The 19,170-nt window shown below is 47.7% G+C and overlaps 1 protein-coding gene across 1 annotated transcript in view; it reads left to right on the top strand.

Annotated features, from left to right (window-relative positions):
• Positions 1-520: 520 nt before the first annotated feature.
• Positions 521-19,170, top strand: part of LOC8030213 (Na(+)/H(+) exchange regulatory cofactor NHE-RF2) — a 70,497-nt gene continuing 51,847 nt past the window's right edge. The window contains exon 1 of the mRNA XM_029992508.4: positions 521-1,217. Within this exon, the coding sequence (XP_029848368.3) occupies positions 771-1,217 (447 nt within the window). The 5' untranslated portion in view covers positions 521-770. The remainder of the gene's footprint in view (positions 1,218-19,170) is intronic.

Here is a 19,170-nt window from a genome sequence, read left to right as displayed (position 1 = left end):
TTTTCGAAATTATGTGGTACCTTTGGTAATTGGTCATTATTTCACCAACGTCGCAAAGTTTGGCACATTCCAGGCGTTACTTGGTTGTGGACTGTTTATATGCACCAACATATCAGGGACACGGGAAAAAGAAAGAAAAGAAAAACCCTTAAATCTATAATTTGTAAATTCAATTTTTCCAAACATTTTTTTCGAGCAAGAGGTTCAGATTATTCTAATTCTAGTCTAGTCTGACCGACAAATTTCGGAATTATCTGCAACCTGCAAACATTTTGATCGCCCCTTAGATATTTTTTTAACAAAGCCAGACATCAACGGATAAAATTCCACCCAGTCACCGAAGCCGCAGCGCAGCCAACAACCCAAATCACCGCAAACCAGGCGGAAAAAGACACGCCGCCGCCGTAAATAAGAAACGCGTGTTTTCCTTCCGTGAATCGGATTTCGCAATCCCAGCGTTGCGCATTCCAGCCGCGAGGCGTCGAGCGTCGTCGCGCCGCCAGCGCCGCGGGTCGTCCGCAATCCGCACTACCGGTCGCCCACTTGCAGCGGACGGGGAAATAGCGCAGACGTTCACGTGATTCCCTTTTTATTCGGGCGGTCCGCTGCTGCGTTTTGCTTCTTGTTTCTTTACCCCCCGCGCCTTTCCGAGAGTGCAGCTGATGTGCGGCCCGTCACAGCCGGCAGATTGTCTAGTTGCACCGTAACGTCGCTGCGATCTTCTCTCCCGGTTCGACAAGAGCGGCCGAGCTTCCGACACACCGCCGGCGATGTCTACGACTTCAGACGTGCTACCGCCCGACGCCCCGGCGCCGCGGCTTTGCCACCTCGTCAAGATCGCTTCCTTCGAAGGCTACGGCTTCAACCTCCACGCCGAAAAGTCCAAGCCGGGACAGTTCATCGGCAAAGTGGACCCGCACAGCCCCGCCGAACTGGCGGGGATGCTCGAGGGCGATCGGATCGTCGAAGTGAACGGCGTCAACATCGCCAACGAGAACCACAAACAGGTGGTCGAGCGAATCAAGTCCGTGCCCGATGAGACCAAGCTTTTGGTGGTGGACAGTGCGGCGGACGCCTGGTACAAGGACCGCAAGATTGTGCCCCGAGGAACGCAGGATAACGTGCGCTACATCCGGACTCCGGCGGACGGCGGTCAGCAGCCCAACGGCCACCACCACGAGGAAACGACCGCAGCCAACGGAGACGTTATCCGAAAAGTAAGCCGAACTTCTCGACCGTATGATTTGTCGCACGCGTTTACCCGATACATACGAAGCTTGTAAGCGCAGAAACACGCGTTTTAATATACGTATTTATTTAAATACGGAGACGATACCTTTAATAACTGCCATTTTTTTTTAAAATTATTTCTGCTTATTTAGGTTGTAGGTTATGTATTGTACAGTGCTGCGCTCGTTTGTTGACGCTGTTCAAAAAAAAAAAAAAAAATTGCGGAAGAAATCGTATCCGCTTGCTTCATCCCTTGTTATTTTCTTAATTTTTCTTTTTCTCCCGATAGGCGATTTACAACTCTGAACACGACCGATCGCGGTTCACGCGTACGGGCAGGCGTCCAACCTCTGTCGGAATTTCCTCCCCGTCGGAAAGAACAACGAAAGAGAAAAAGCAAACGGGCAAAAACAAAGCAACCGCAATCTGTCGGCGCGGACGGTCGAAAACAGTCAGTGCAGGAAAACCTGTTGCCTAAAGGAAAAAACCGGCGGCGGTGTGGCGACCGGTGGGCCCCGGCGGCTGCTGCTGCTGCGGCGCCGGCGACGAATTTATTGTGCCGAAAATCGCGTCTGTAAGCCGCCCCTCCTCCTCGCGACAGTCGACGATAAACCAGCTCCCGTGTCCCCAAGCCGGATTACGTCGTCATTTACATAAGGGCGACTTATCGCTGCCAGTCCACGTTGTACGCCTGTCGAGTCCTATTTTTTGCGTAGTACTTACGTGAACGGCGCTCTATCGATTTGTGCAAGGTCGGTTGATTCAGCGTGTTTTTTTATTTCTCCGGTTGAATACACACGGTGTCTTGGTGAGGTCGACTTTGCGGTTCGATGCGACAAACAAGGGTGCTTAGTCGACTCTGCGGGTCAATCTTAACTCTTTGTATGATGTATGAGGAGTATTAGGTTCGATGCGACACGTAAAGACGCATGCTCGTACATCATCCAGAAGTGCTCGCTGCAGGCATGATGACATCTGTGGACATACCTCACGCATGTTCCAAGCATGTTTGACATGTCTGCATGCCGTTTTTGCATGAGGACAGTGCTCCAAGGAAGAAACATGTGTATGATGAATTAGGAGTTCGACTGCGGCTCTAGGGTGTGCTTAGTCGACACAGCTGGTCAGTCGACTAAACATTAGGTGTACAGAACTCTTTACAAGAAACAGTTGCTCCAATCAGGTGCTATTTTGCTACCAGGTGAGTATGTCTGGGCTGCTGCCGTAGTTTACCACACCATGTTCCAGGGTAGGTGCAAAACATCCCTCCCCCTTCTACTATCAAGACACTAGCAACTCACACCCTTGGCACTGCAGGCTTTCAATAGCGTAAGATCAGCGAGCATTGCTCTGGGTCTCCTCATGTATTCAGTCCATCGAGCTTGTGTTCATAAAGCGTGTGCAAAAGCTCGCACATCTCACAGACATCCCTGAGTAGGGGAAAGTACCACATCACGGGCTCGAAGACAGACACTACCGCTGATCTCACTGTAGTTTGTTGCAGGTTAAGACTGACTAACCATTCTTCTGGTATTTAAACCCTTCCCCCGTGTAATACCTGGAAACGGGTCTTCGAGGTATATGAACGTGTATCTAAATAAGAATAGTGAGACAACCTCCTCTCACAACTTTAAAAACGTGATAGCGCTTCAAGACAGGGACGAGAGTAAGAACGAGACAACACAATCCGCATTGCTGAACTTTATTTCTACCGCATTACTTCTCTCACAAGCCCTCCACCATTTCCACTTGAGCAGAGCGAACCCTGGATAGGGACCGAATGGAGCAAGTGGAAGCTTGCCCCCCTTGCTCTACTCGCCCCCTATCCAATCATGACAAGGAGAGAGCTTTGAGGAGGGGCTTGTGCTGCTATTCTAAACCTGCCTGCTACAGACTATAGACAGGCTCAAAAGCAAATATCACTGAGATGGACTCAAAGACAAACACTACAACAAAGTGGGCATCACTAGGCACGATCAAGCACGAATGATATATTCATAGAAAGAAGCAGTACAGATTCAGGTCTGCCCAAGCCATAGAAGGCTCATGTGGCATGATTAGTACCGCTGGTGTCACCAACCGGTTCAAAGACACATATAGGATACTACTCGACTTTCTCAAAGGCAGGTACTACTGCTGATGTCACTAGATAGACGTTGAAACAACTACAACTGCTGGCATCTTTAGACGAGCCTGAAGACAAATCCTTTTACTGCCGTCACCATATGGTCCTGAACATTTCATCCACTCTTGCTTGGTCCAAAATGTTGGCCTGCAGTCTCCTGCAAATAAAATAATACATAATGGCGTGCTATTGATGCCTTAACTAGACACACTCAAATGCAAGTACTTCTGAAGGTGCCAATAGATGCGCTTGAAGCCAAATAATGCTGCCAAAAGTAGACAGGCCTGTCTAGTTATGACAGCATCATTTGGCTTTAAACATGTACTGCTGAGATATCAATAGACATCCTCGAAGCCAAGTAATGCTGTCATGACAAGACAGGTTGATACACTAGTCGCCGGTAGCGCAGAGGCAAGTATTACTGCTGACATCACTCTAAAGGCTCGAAAACAAATACTACCGTTGGCTGTACTGGGAACTCCCAATGACACACCACAACTTTCACAACTAGACGGGCTGAGAGGCAATTTCTTCCGCTGACATCACTAAACGGGCTCACAGGCGTATATTGCCCAAGGTAAAAGACCGACGCTGGTGTGACTGGGCCATGGAGGAAACTCTCTATTGCTCTGTCTCTGGCAGATCACGTCCGCCTCTTAGTTCCCACCGCCTCGGTACTGCGAAACATCTCCGACAAGACATTTGGCGACGGTACGTGAGCCGTAAATGTAGTCCGGTAGCGACGGTGACTTCGGCATATCGGAACCCGCGTAACTACGGACTTCGTTTCATCATATGTTCGAGCGCAGTCGAAGGCGCGAGCACGTACAACCACGAACACAGATATTAAAAGCTCAAGTCACTGAACCTTCCCTGTGGGTGATAGTTTAGCGATGACAAAACACGCACAAACAGGAAGAGCATAACAACGTTGCGTTTTCAAATCTGTGTGATTCGGCTCGTGGCATTGGCTGCGACTGGACTTAAAGTGAAACGAAGAGGCGAGAGCCTCTTCGTTTCACTTTAAGTTTACGGAGCGAAAGGTTTTACGGAACGAAAGGTCGCTGGTTCGACGCCAGCTGAGGGACTAAAGCGAAAAGTTTTTTTCTGAGGAATATTTATATTCGCAGATTGCACGTAATCGTTTTGGTACCCTTCGTGTCCCCGACGTGTTTTCGCTCAAGGACTTTGAAGCTCGACTGAACGATGAGACATATAAGGCTTTCGCCTTAATAATAGACCTCGGGTACCAAATTCTTCGAAGCGCCAACTTCGTGACGGCGCAGGATTTCAAGGAAGCGAGCGGCGACGCAGAGCGGTAGAATGAACTGAAAACCCTTTTGGGCCTGTGTATGGCCCTTCGTCAACCGCGTTTCCCCTCCGCAACGAAGAAGCCGCTGCTGCGCCTGCGTGCCGGTGGCCTTGACTGTAGAGTTCGGGGTACCGTATAGTGAGTTGCGGAGAGCGTTGCGGGACGGCCAAAGCGATCTACGAAACCTCCCTCTTCTAAAATGAAAAATCGATGGATTTTAGCGTAGCCCACTCCTAGTGGGACCTAGCCCAGTCCTCCTAGAGTTTTAAGACTGTAGCTTAGGCCAGTCCTGGTGGGACCTTAGGACTTTAACGTAGCCCAGTCCCTGTGGGACTGGAATATGATATAGTCCACCAGAACTGGGCTATATCAGATCCCAGTCCTGGTGGGCTATGATGTAGCCCAGTCCTGGTGGGGCCGTGGCCGACTCCGTCCGCCGTGCTCGGGGTCATCGCGTAACTAGGATGCCGAAATGTGTCGACGGAGGGCGAAAGCCGTTCGGACCTGTTTATGGGGCCTGCCGCGCGCACAGAGAGGGGGGGACCAGTCGGCCGGGAAAATGTTTTCGACCTAGAAATTATACTCCCTTCACCCCTAAGCTACCAGTGCAATGGAAGCTAGAGGCGCTCGCCGGACCAATCAAACGACTTCCTTTGGTCACATGACCCCGCTCTCTCTCTCCTTGGGTGCGGGTTTGGGCGGGAGCCCGGTCACGTGGAGAAACCAAGGCGTGCGACCGGTCCAGCGAGCAGGTAGCTTTCCCCGCGCTGTCGGCTCGAGGGTAAACGATGTTGAGCGGGCGCCAGGGATGCGATCGGGCTGCCACCGAGGTAACCGAGGCGCGATTCCCGATGCGAGGAGCTGCACAATATTTGTCCGCTGATCGTGGCGGATGCTCTCTCCTCGTGCGATAGCGGGTTGTTGGTGGCAGCGGCCTTCGCAGCCGATAAGGCCGGCCAGGGAGAGGACGAGCAAACACCGCGCTCGCCTGTTCACACACACACACACTTGTTTGCGGCCCTGCTGCGAAAATAGCGTTGAGAAGGTGTTTGGGAAGAATCAAATCTATACTCCGTGTGCCACTAGTTGTGTACAGTGCAGGCGAAGGCAAGGCCAGGGGAAGAGAGAAAGGAAGAGCGCTAGAAACGCTAGAGAGGAAAGAAGGTTTCTCTCTCCCTCCCCAGCCCTCCTAGTGCTTTCTTTTTCTCCCCTCGCCTGGCGTTGCCTTCGCCTGCACTGCACGCTACTAGCGACACGGAGGACTAGAAACTCTCGATAAAAGGCGTAAGAAAAGCAGGCTGAAGCTTCTTTATTAACCATGTTGCGATTTAGCTGGAATAAACGATAAGCATCTCAAAACACCCCGTTGCATCCTAAGCAGGACGGATCATAGTAAAAGGATACGTGAAATAAAATGTAGGACCAAGTACAGAGAAGGTGTTGGACTTTCCAAGAACCACGTATGAGTGGAAAAACCTGCGTGCAGATGTATCAACTGATAGTGAATCATTCTTTTAGAATGATCAGTGCGTTATGAATATACTGCCTCGGCTGTTGTGTGGATGATATGTCGTACTTTTTATTACTTTTTTTCTTTTAATATTTGTATAAATTTGTTTTATTGTGTGCTACTAATATGTGCAATCCCATTTTGGTACCTTTTTTTTTGTGCGTTTTGTCGTGCGCTAATAATATGTGCTATTGATCTTTTTTTTTTTTTTTTCGTACTTACTTTTTTTAATGTTACGGCGTTTTTTCTTTTAAATAAAAAAAAAATCGTAAAGGGGGAAATCGGTGACTAGCCACAAAAACTCGTGTATTGTTCTTTTCTTTTACCGCAATTGGTGGGTTAACGGTTCAAAATTCAGACAAAAAAAAGAAAATAGAAAAATCGCCGATCGGTTGTTTGTTTTTGCTGACTGCGTCGCACCTTGTACATTCAGCGTCTAGTGCTGACTATGTGGATATAACTAGGGTTCCGCGTTTTCGGTTTCTATTTTTTCGAAATTCGGCATACTTTTTTCGGTGTTTATTTTAAAATTCAGTTTTCGGTTTTTTTCGGCGCATATTTATGCGCACAAAAGTTTATCGGCTTTTTTCGGTGAATATAAAATAAACACCAACGAACGCCGGATCAGATGATCCTTTTTTCTCTCGTATTTGTGATCACTCAAAGAATAATGGTACATATATATTGAAAAAGAAATGGACACTTTATTTGGCATATGTGTGCAACTGTAAAAGAATAAAGAAAAAAACGCAGAAGTACAAACAAGTCACATATGAAGCTTATGCCCCCCAAAAATATGGAACTTCACCTTCTGTATATCAGGATGATGTGATCTTATTATACTACACACATGTACTTTCGCAGGTTCTTCTCCTTGATCCGCACTCTTTCTTTCCTGTTAATATGACCCTGAGCTTCAAGAATGCCCTCTCAACGCTAACACTGGATACTGGCAGGCTGAGGAGATAAAGCGCTGCCTGAGCCGAAATTGGCCAATCAACCAATTGTGACTGGCACTGACCGCCAAAAGAGACATGGTGGGACGTTTTGAAGCACAACATAACATGCAGAGCTTGCATCAAGTCCGCCTTTTCTTACAACGAGTACATGGTGAAGTCATGGGGAATTTCAGGGAAGCTATGTTGCGCTTTTTGCACTCCCAGGAGACTATAGGAGAAGGAAGTAACGTCAATAACGCAGCAAATGCAGATTGGATGTTGATTTTGTTCTCTTCTGTCAACATCCAATCTGCGTTTGCTCTAGTCGTTGACGTCACTTCCTTCTCCCAAGTCTCCTGGGAGTGCAAAAAGCGCAACATAGCACCCCAGACTTCACGTTCCGATCGATCATGCGCACATTAAACCAAAACGTCGTGATGGCATCCGTGTATCCCATACATTCGGACACGTTTCCATAGACACTGTCATTCCACTTTTTCGCCACGGCTCTGCGGTACGACTGGAAGCTTAAAGTGATCTTTTCCGGTTAAAACAGAATTTTAGAAAATGGATTCGACGTACTTTTATCGGTTTTTAACGGTTTAAATTGAAAATGCCGAACCTAAAAACTGACCTTTTTCGGTTAAAACCGAATTTCCGAAAATTAATTCGGCTTACTTTTATCGGTTTTTATCGGTTTAAACCGAAAACTCCGAACCCTAGATATAACATACGGCACTGAAAAAGAAAAAAAAAGAAAACATGATCTGACTTTTAGACTTCGATAACGCTCTTTCTCGAGCGGTTTATTTGTACACTTACGACCATTCTCAATAATGAGCAGGGACGCCACGCTCTCGGGGGTCGCCCATGTAACGTATATTCCTTACTTCTCACCGAGAATATTTACCTATTTCTAATAATTGGGTTGTGTGTATGTTTATACAGCCTAGAACTTGGTCTGCCTCACAGGGCGACGAGTATCCCAGCTGTAGATGAGAAATGTAGCCAGTGCGGTACAACCGCTAGCCTGGGGTCTTTAACGTGCACCACGCAGCAGTAATACACGAGAGCCTACTTCTATGTGTGGAACGTGGACAGCACCAACCTTGTCCTTGCCCCAAAACACACTGGCTGCATTTGCTCCACCGTGCAGACGGCGCAAAAGGAGAAATATAGGACTGGCATCCAGAGAGGTCGAAAGTATAACCGCGCCTATTTTTCTGAACGGGTCACTTCCATTCAAAAGACTCTTTTCGAAACCCCCATCAAGCAATATTGTTGTCATTGATACCAGAGGAAAATTGGCGACTCCCTCGCTGGAGGAAGAAAGCGCAGGGGGGGGGGGGGGGTTGCCCGATGCTACGTAGGTCATCCTGGCACTCTCCCGCGCCACCTGGTGATAGTTACAAGAACGGGAAGGAAATTTGCGGAGAGGAAAATGATCTAGCTTTTAGTTTCTAGGATAGGTGGCGCAAGCTACCGACCGTTATAAAGGGTACAGCGTTAGCATCCATCCATCCATCCATTTCTTGGGTAAGACGCGTGTGTTTCCACACCGAACGCTGACCTAACGCCCGTTCTCGATACGAGCCGAGTCGAGTTCGAGCCGAACGCTGAAGGAGTCCACGTGTCTAAATTGGTACTCGGATTACGTGCACCGAACAATGGCGGATTCGGATAATTCGCGCAGCAGCTACCAGATGGCGCGCCCACTTTTGAAAATGGCGTCGCGGCGCCATTCGCCACCCGATTAAAAGGGTTCAGCCAGATTCGTCTGTCCCTCCACGTCTATTGTCCTCGATAATCAGAGATGTCGCGAACTCCCAAATGTCAAACAGCGTTGCCCGACTTCTATGACAAAGCTTCAAATATATGAAAAAAAAAATCTTTTATACCAAAGCTAGTGTAAATTTTCAGATAAATAATGGCCAGTGTCCGCACAATATAAAAGTCCACGAACTCGCGAGCAAGCGTGAAAGGCAGGCTCTCGGGCGTTTTCTGCCCGAACAGCTCAGACTCTCGCCAGTTCTGAAAATCGCGGGTCTAGCGAAATGTCTCGAATCGTGATACGGACGTTTTCAAACTCTTTTAACAAATAATATACCTTTAGTCACAGACAGAATAAGAACGGCGAGGCGTGTTTATGGAACGCTCGGCGTCCAGTGTGCGCACTCCCTGCCTTCCGTCGTGCTTTGGACGCGTATGCGCGCTCGAGGAGCACGATGACGCCGAGGCGTGGTCGAAGATAGGAAGCTCGCGCTGGAGGCGGGACAACAGAGGCTCCTTCCTGCCGTTCTCACCCTGCCAGTGACCTTAATTACTCTTTGAGCTTTTGACTTTGACCTCCGTGCCGTTCTCACCCTGCCAGTGATGATAGTTAATGTTAGAGCTTTTGACTTTGACCTCCCTGCCGTTCTCACTCTGCCGGTGATTATAGTTACTGGATGAGCTTTTGACTTCGACCTCCCTGCCCTTCTTTGACTTTGACCTCCCTGCCGGTGACAATAGTTACTGTTCGAGCTTTTGACTTTGACCTCCCTGCCATTCTATGACTGAACTTTGACTTCGACCTCCCAGCCGTTTTCACCCTGCCAGTGACCAAAGTTGCCGTTTGAGCTTTTGACTTTGACCTCCCTGCCGTTCTTTGAACTTTGACGACCTCCCTGCCGTTCTCACCCTGCCAGTGACCATAGTTACTGTTTGAGCTTTTGACGTTGACCTTCCTGCCGTTCACATCCTGGCAGTAACCATAGTAATTGTTTGAGCTTTTGACCTTTCAGTTTGACCTCTCTGCCGTTCTTTAACCTTGACTTCGAACTCCCTGCCGTTCTTTGACTTGACCTCCCTGCCGTTCTCCTCCTTCCAGTAACCATAGTAACTGTTTGAGCTTTTGACCTTTGACTTTGACCTCTCTGCCGTTCTTTGACTTTGAACTCCCTGCCGTTCTCACCCTGCCAGTGACCATAGTTACTGTTCGAACTTTTGTCCTTTGACTGACTTTTACTTTTGAGACAATTTCTACGGAATTTTAGCACGAACACGACACCCTCGCTTTTTCGTATTTTTTTCTTTATAAAGGGTGTTGCCGGGCATCGTGTTTTTCGCCCTCTTAGGTTACAGTGCCCGGCACTTTCGAACACTCTGTGTTCGATTTCGTGTCTTCGATCCTAGAAAAACAGAAAACTCGTATCGATCGTTCCTGCCAACCCGGCGAGCGCGGGATGTGTCGACACATTCTGATCATTTGTTACGCTCGGTTACGGAATCCTTTTTGGGTCGTTGCGCGTGCGCGCTACACTCGGAATGTCAAATCGAAATTTATTGGCGACGTCGAGAGATCATGTGACATGCTTCGTCATTCGTAAGCCAGACGCGCGCTCCGACAGTCATCTATCCACCGCAGGATGCCACGCTTAGCACAGCTGTTTGCCGAGCAAAGGCGTCGAGTTGCGCAACGCGCCGCTCGGTACATTTCGGTGTACTTAGGATGAAATGTAATGAATTGAGACCAAGTATGGCCTCTGTATATATGCTCATGCGCTGCCGGACTACATGCACTCTTCATGTTATCTAGGCCCGCGTGTAACGGATTTTCGTAAGGCTTTTTGCACGAAACCCGTGGCCCGCGAATCGTACGCTAAGAACCGACCATCGCCCCGTTCGATGTCCGAAGTATGCTTGCTTGTTACATGGTTCCAGCATGTCTGCAGAAAGCTTTTGCCTGACCGCCCCATAAAATCTCAGACAGCCTATGCAGACATGTCCTTTGTACGATGAACTCCTTTCCTTGCCTCGTCTGCGTTCGCTGAACGCGCCATTTGGAATCCTGAGCGCGTCCGAGGTGGACTGTCCATTGCCTCTGCGAATGCCTGCCCAGCCATAAAGCAATTGCTCCTTCACACCGGAGGAGGCCATTAGATTGGTTTATAGGCCGCCAGATAGCCTATCGCGGCTATCTTACGCTGCCCCGCTCTGTCGACGCGCCAGCCCGCGAAGAAATTGGGAGCGCGGGTCAGAAAGAAGCACGTAACAAACGAACAAAAGACGTGAAAGGTGTGGGGAGTGCTTAGCTCCACCTGGTGTTAGGAGCTTTGAAGAAGGGTGTTCGCAACTTTTTTATGTACCTACACTCACCGTGGCCGACAAGCGGCTCAAGCTTATTTTAGAATTTAGGGTTGCCGTTGTATAAAAAGTTAAAGGGGCACTAATGTTAATTTTGATATTGTTTTTTTTTATGGCACAAACTGAGAAAACAAGTCATTGAAATCACGCGGAGCCTTTTCCCCTCGATTAAAAACGCGATCAAACATCGCGACACGACTCCTTTCTCCGATATATAGGTTTCTTTGGTTTTTTTTTTTAGTCTTTACGGTTATACTTTATGGGGGCCAATCGTCACGTAAAGTCGAACAATTAATTAAAATTTGTTAATTAGGCGTTTATTTTGTGGAAATGAACGCATTGTTCCCATTTGAGTACACGCATTCTGTATTTTGAAAGTGCTTGGAGCGAATGGTCATGTTCCGCGATCCCATTCCCGATGCCTATCGCTCGACATACCATTGTGCGACCAATTTTCTCCTCTTACGGCAAAGAATACGCTTATCGTAGGCCGTACGCTGGAGCTCTGCGCTATGCTAGCGGGAGCGTTTGCCGTCACGTTGAGCACAAACTGAGCTGGCAACTAGAAGACTATGGGATAGACGAAAAGTCCCTAATGAAATTAGAAGTCCCGGTCCCTTCGTGCAACGCTGTTGCGAGGCCGAACGCGAGAGTTCCTAGTTTAACGAGCTCATTTTTTTCGTTAAAGCTGCTTGACGCACGAAAACGCAGACCAGAACCACACGATAATAGCACCACCGAGGCCTAAAGGCCGATAGTCCCTGCCACCGCCTCCGTGCCCCCGCCGTCCCCGCTTCTCTGGTTCCTCGTTCGTCCGCGAGAGGGCGAGCGGCGCGCTGGAGTTGCGAATAGCGGGAGAAAATGTCACGCTGAATTTCCTGCTATTAAAAATAACAAAAAAAAAAAGAAAAAAAAAAGCTTTGCATGTAGCACAGATTAAGATACGTTGCACATTCTGTGGGTTCTCACTTTATCAATGATTAGGATATATGTATGTAGATATTTTTTTTTTTATTCGGGGTTTTCCGGGTAATTTGTGCCAAGAGTGTAAAAAATCTTGTGTATGATACACGTTTTGAACCAACGCAGTATCTTTTGCGGTCCTGTGGAGCAAATCAACACATCCCTTCCGTTGTGCCGATATGGCTAATTAACGCGTATTAATTAGCTAACCTTTTTGTTTTAATATCAGTTTGTAAGCGAACCTTCCAATGCAGAAGTGGTAGGGCGCGTGTTGAAAAATATCCCATAGTGTCGTTTCCATAAAGGTAGCCTTTTTGTGCCTATTTTTGTTTCTAACTTAAAAAAAAAAAAAAGAAGACAAAAAAACAAAACAAAAAAAAAAAACGCGCTAGGTTAGGAAGGAAGTCCCACATTTGACTACTCGCTAGCCGATTGCAATATTATGACGACTCGATGGGATGTTTCTCAACACGGTTTACAACATTTGTATTGGAAGGCTAGCGAATTAATCTGCGTTACTTACTTCGCTGTGGCTAGCGTTACGTCTGGACGAAGCACTGAAACGTGTATACCTAACCCTCCCCCCCCCCCCCCTCCTCTCTCTCCCCCGTGAACCTAGGGAAGGCGGAGATTGGGACGTAACTTGGGTTACGTCGGACGTAACGCTAGACACTTCGTACGTTTTAGTTCTTAGCTAGTTTGACCTATCGCAAAAATAACGAAAAAAAAAAAAAAGAGAAAGTATTTTGTCTTTCTTTATAGGATGGTAAGCGATACTCCGTTAATTCACCGGCTTTATTTATCGATTTATTTTTAAATCTTGACACAAGTCAGCTTACACTTCTCATATGTACCAGGCTTCAATGTTTTCGTTGTATAACAAAACATATTTGCTCTCCCAATTCGTCAGTGGAACTATTCTTTCATAAATTTCTTTCGAGTGTTTCGTTGCATGAGGTCTTCCTATCCGCCGGGAGACTGAGGGCGAGGAGGAGACGAGAGAGGGCGTCAGAACGCCGAGCTCCGATTGGAAGGATTAGTGGGTAGAGCTAAAGCTAGCTGCCTTTGTTTCCACTGCACACGTCCAACGCGTTCGAATGCCAAAGCCAAACGCCGGACGTTGGCGTTCCGCGTTCTAACTAGGGAGGTCGCGAACCGGTCGAGGTTCGAGTTTGACCAGGTTCGACTTTTTTGAACTTATGAAAGATTCGACTAAGGTTCGACTGCTTTGCGCTTGCGCGACAGGCTGGCCAGTTGACTTCGGATTGGATGGTGCCGGCTAAGGAATGAATTAAGGGCAGCACTAATTGGTTATTTCAGGCAATACGGTACAAGAAAAATTAAGTTATTCAATTGTTTAGTGATTAAAATTAGTCTATTTTAATTGCAACTGTTCATAAAATTAAAATAACCTTTTGCAAAAAGAAAAAATATTCTCCAAACCTAGACATGCTTGTATCAACGTTTGACCACACTGTCCACAAGGTCGCACGGGTCGCATCTGGTTAAAAGGTCGAAGGTTCGTCGAACCAGTTCGAACCAGTCGACCCCGAAAGTTCGACCTAAAAATCCGGTTCGGCAAAAGTTCGCGACAACTCTCGTTCTAACGTGCTGGACGAGTGAAGTGAAGACAAAGCTTTAGGTCTGCTAGTCGTTCGAACTAGAGCTCTGTGTTCTGACGTTACCGCTCGCTCTCGCCTCCTCTTCGCCCTCAGTTTCCCGGCGTACTGAATATCGGGTGGAGTTTAGTCGGCAACCTGGAACTTATCGCGTCTGGGTACGAGTGCGGTAGTACAGCTACTATTTTCCATCTGTCCGTTCCGAGTGCCTGTGTGTACTCTGTTGCGAGCGTGGGCGTCGCAGGGTGCAGTTTTCTCAGGGAGAAAACATCTGTAGTACTCGTTTGTTTGTTCGCTCGTGCTCGTGTTAATTTTCATTCAGAATGGTGTGTCTGTCTCACTGCCTGTTTGTTTGCAAGCTCTGCGATCAGAATATAAGATTTTTTTTTTTTTTTTTTTTTTGGACACGTGCGTGTGCGTGTGTGTTTATATTTTAAGAAATTTCCCGTAGGTTGAAGTCAGCATATATAGAAAAAATAATTACGATAACCCGGTGATTGGAAAAAGGTCAGAATGCTAAAAGGTGGTAGATTTTAGAGAACAGGTGATTGTGTGTTTTTCACCCGTTTTCGCATTTCGGACGGGGGTTAGAGAGATAGAGGGATTCGCGGGTATTGTGTCTTTTTGTTTGAACACAGCGTTAGGACACCCATCCGTACCACGAATCTATCCCATATACGCAGCTAAGTATCAGCGCAGACTTCAAAATGAAGTCTGCGCTGTGGCATTACGCAATGCAAGCATGACGCTTTGCATTCCGTACTGCCACAGCGCAGACTTAATTTTGAGGCCTAAACGGATGTCCTTCCTCACCATTCGCTGAGCTGATTTCGTAGATCTCAGAGATTGGCTCTTCGAGTGTTCTGCGGGTAAGTAGACGCGCAGGGTGTTTCTTAGAGTGTACAAAGCTAAGGTGCTTCGAACGAGGCATTGAGCGCATATAATTCTCTCGTTATGTGTGCAACGAACGCCTTGTCGTTGGTTTAAAATATACGAGCAGTCTGACCGCGACTTAAGGCACTTTCGATTAAAAAGACACAAGTAATTAAGGTGCCTTTAACGCATGCGGGCAAAGTCGGGGAGACGGAGTGGGCCGCGTGTCTTCTTTAGCTGCGCTGGGTGTATCCCACGAATTTGGCGGGAAGCGCTGCCCCGCTCATTTTAGCGGTAACAAATTTCTCGCATAATTTAGCTATATACCCGGCCACGCCGACGATTACGCACCACTACCGCTCGGCATTGCAGGGCGTCTCTTACGGCTAGCGTCGTAGTAAACAATCGTTACTCGTTACTAAAAAAAAAAAAAAAAAAAAAATCAATTGCAATTAGTTTTGCTCAAAAAGTATTCGATTAGATTACTTGAAAAGAAAAAGTAAAATGGCGTTACTTGAAGAAGTACACGATACTTTTCCGATTACCTCAGACTTTTTGAAACAACAAACTTTTCCCCCCGCCGGTTATTATTCAATTAGTATCACCAAATTATAAACTACTTTTCTGGTAAGCCGTCTTTTTGAAGACTCGGTTCGTGGATTCCTCGGTAGAAAACACGTAGTAACAAAGGATGCCCTTAAAAAGGGGAGAAGAAAAAAAATCTAGGAACGGTTACGAGTACTTTTGAATGTAATCACTTTACTCTCGAGATTACTAGCTGATAAAGGTGATCAGATTACTAAAAAATACTCCAAAAAGATAATCAATTACGAGTAATTTTGAGTACGGTACAAGTGTGGTCGTAAGACAGGCACGTTGTGACGCGGCACAAGTGGAATGTGCGCGGATACCGCTTTTCCGGGGGAAAAAAACGAAACGGCTCGAGCGAGGCGTATCATTATGCGTGAGCGGCGGAGTCGAGCAGTTCGTGTACCTCGAAACATTCCGCCGGATCGGCGTTAAACAAGGTCGATGCTTGCGCCTCCCATCCATTGTTCGCTCCTCTTTGCGCGGATTTGGCGAACGGCGTCGCTGCGTCGGTGTCGTGGTTGGGGGATACCACGATAGGTGCCGCGTACACGCTGCCCATGGGGTCCGACTTTGATCACCGCGAGAGCCAAGTATCCAATTCGCTTCTCGAGGAACGAGCAAGGATAGCGTTTGCGAACGGTTTATCCGCTAACGCGAGTGAAGAATTCGGTTTGTCTGCTACGAAGCTTCATTCGCGGACGGTAATAAAACGAGAAAACGCCGTACGTCGTCTGCTAACAAACTGAAAAAAGAAAGGGGGTTGATTTTTTGTTAAGAATTGAGCGCTGCAGCGGAGTGAGATCGGACGCGTGCTGAAATTGTGATCGTCTGCTATTCTACGCTGGAAACCGTTCACAACTCGCACCTCGTGTGCACATCGCAAGTTGTTTCGTCGCCGCACGCAGGCTGACATCGACCGATGGGCGAAGGAGTATAAGGACAAGCACATTAAAGGCCGCGAGACCTTCCTCGCTCTTTGTGCGTTGATAAGACGTTCCGGCCAGATTATTTCCCCGATCGTGAACTCGCGAACCTGTGAAAACTGTCCCATTGTTCTCTGGAACGCGTCTTGGACATGTGTTTAGCGTCCTGAAGCGGTCACCAAGTGGATATCGTGGTGTGTTGACGAATGGCGAGGAAAGTCGAGAGGACGCGAGAGGCGAGAAAAGTCGAGAGGACCAATTACTTTTACACCAGACCCCACTGTAGAGAGGAAAAGCATGTCTGTATTCTCCTTTGGCCTGGAGCCCACACAATGGACCTTTTCCGAGAAGCGTTCTGCGCACGCGCGAGCGCCCGATGCCAAGCGGTGGAAGTCGGCACGAAACAATCGAGGAAATTCGGAATGAGGCTGTAAATCGACGAGTAGAACACGTGATTGCAGCATATATATAATTGTGTTACACAAAAAAAGAAAGTGGACGGAAAGAAAAACACGACGTTTGGGTGGACGCTACGGATTTCCTTCTTTAAAGTCGCGCTAGGCCTACCTCGTTGCGTGGGGCACGCGACGCTGCTCAGAGAGCGAAGCAACTGGTAACGTAGCTCCCATTATCGATGGTAGCGCAGGTAGGTCACTTCCTCGATTTTTAGTTTGTGCAGCCACCGCCTGGTGCCGTCGGTATTTGGAAAAGGTCCATTACTGTCATCTAAAGCGTGACTATGACGTCAATTTCGTTGCGTGTGCTCGCGTACACCGTCAGCTGCTGGCTGGTGGAAAGATTGTGCGCCACTTGTTATGGACACTCAAATGTTTGTTTCAGCGTCCCTTCAACCAGCCGCCTCATTATTACAAGTAATCAAGCGTACGCGAGATTAATTTGCTCATCGAATAGCGCGCACGGAACTGCTCGACAGGCTGTCGCTGTCTTGAATCGCGGAACTTCCCGTACGGGAGAAAACGTCGTTCTGCTCTCGCCACGCCCCGAGGAAGTGTTCACGTTTTAATCGCGACTGTCACTCATTCTTGTTCTGCCTGTTTTTCTTTTTCTTGTGTTCTTTTGTTTTTGTTTTGTTTTACTCGTTCGTCTGGATGGATGGATATAACGGTGTACCTTGTACATGAAAAAAAAAAAAGATTTTTTTTTTTAAGTTAATGAACTCATGTAAAGGTAATCGCCAGGAAAATTTTTAAGGAATCAAGCAAAAAACACGAAAAAAATTATCCCGGTGATGTGATTGCTGCGCCAAGGGGCTAACCCTGCTACATCCTCCTACGTTTTGCCAAAATATGGGTAATCTGCGCCAAGCCTGCGCCAAAGGACCAATTTTGGTCACTTTTCAAAACCGAAAGTACCGTAATTGAGCATGCGTGATCTAGGTGGCGCAAGCGGCCGCCCGGCACAAAGTACCCTGTATCAATCGTTCATCCGATTTTGCACGGCTTCTCCTGCCGTTTCGCGCTCTCGTAATCTCGTGGGGCTTGTCTTGCGCCTCTTTTTAATTTTTTCATTGATAGACGCGGGCGTGTGCGGACGCTTCGACGTATACCGTGCCGGGTAGCAGGCGGGCTGCAATGCTGTAAGACAAAACCACGTTTTTGCGCGGCGGGAGTTACTTTGTGAGCTGAAGCACTCGCTCCTGAAAGCAACGGCCGTGGGAAAACTACAGGGTGATTCAAGGAGAGGCCAGGCTCTTTAAATCGACCGCAAAATTCGGTTTCTTAACCTATCGCGCTACGACTTTGTACAGCGTTGCCCACAGATGGTGCTTTTTTTTTTTTTTTTTTTTGCAAAGAGCGAACTTATCTGAGGGAAAACTAAAGAAAGAAAAAGGCTTAGCTCCTATGGAAACTCAGCGACTCCACCGGTCTCCAAACAACACGGCGCCGTTTCGCACGGGAGACAAGAGATGGCGCAACGAACGCCGCCGACGAACGAGCAAACGGCGCCAAGAGCCGGCGTCTCTAGCAGACGATCTTTTCGACTCAAAAGCGGCGCGCGTTCCGCAGGCGGCGACAGTCGCAGAAACAAAAACAGGCGCGGTAACAACAAGGAACTGCAATTCCTTGTCTGCTAAAGACGCCGGCTCTCGGCGTCGTATGCTCGTTCGTTGGCGGCAGTTGGCGCCGCGACCGCTTGTGCCATCTTTTGTCTCCCGTGCGAAACGGCGCCGTGTTGTTTGAAGACCGGTGGCGTCGCTGCGTTTCCATAGGAGCTAAGTTTTTTTCTTTCTTTACTTTTTCCTCCGGTAAATTCGCTCTTTGCAAATTTTGCAAAAAAAAAAAAAAAAAAGCACCATCTGTGGGCAACGCTGTACAAAGTCGTAGCGCGATAGGTTAAGAAACCGAATTTTGCGGTCGATTTAAAGAGCCTGGCCTCTCCTTGAATCACCCTGTATATTTGGTCTTTAGCTGCCAGTCACCGTGCTCGCGCGACATTGGGTGTTGCCGTCCCACGTCGCTGCAGATATGACGCTTTCTAAACTGAAACATTAGTACCGCTGCATGTTCATCATCATTCTTGTTCTTGTTTAAATCATACGTTATTGCAAAAATCCCTCCTTAACTCAAAGACTGCTGTGTCGAAGTACTGATTACCTAGGTTTCTCGCGGTGAACCATGATTGCATGACAGAGTCACCAGTCGGGACGCTTGCAATCCGTTGTTTCAAGATTGCTTACTTTTGACAAACAATATGGCACGTCGGAAGCCAGTAGAACGTTGGCAAGCGGTTTTTTTGGAATTGCTAGGCAACGTCTACAGCACTGTACACTTGTGGGCTGACTCAGCAGTAAAAACACAAGCAGCGAGTTCCGTCACAACACGTTACAGCACAACACAACGCAAAATGCCTTTCGTTTGTCCAGCACTTAAAACTAATATTTCTATTTTCTAGGAATATCTGCTCCAAGAGCCACTTTAGCTGCTCTGAAACACTGTTTTG

Source organism: Ixodes scapularis, unplaced genomic scaffold (assembly GCF_016920785.2).
Source record: "Ixodes scapularis isolate PalLabHiFi unplaced genomic scaffold, ASM1692078v2 PGA_scaffold47__10_contigs__length_4178495, whole genome shotgun sequence".
Taxonomy (NCBI): Eukaryota; Metazoa; Arthropoda; class Arachnida; order Ixodida; family Ixodidae; genus Ixodes; species Ixodes scapularis.
This window is presented reverse-complemented; position numbering and strand designations above follow the sequence as displayed.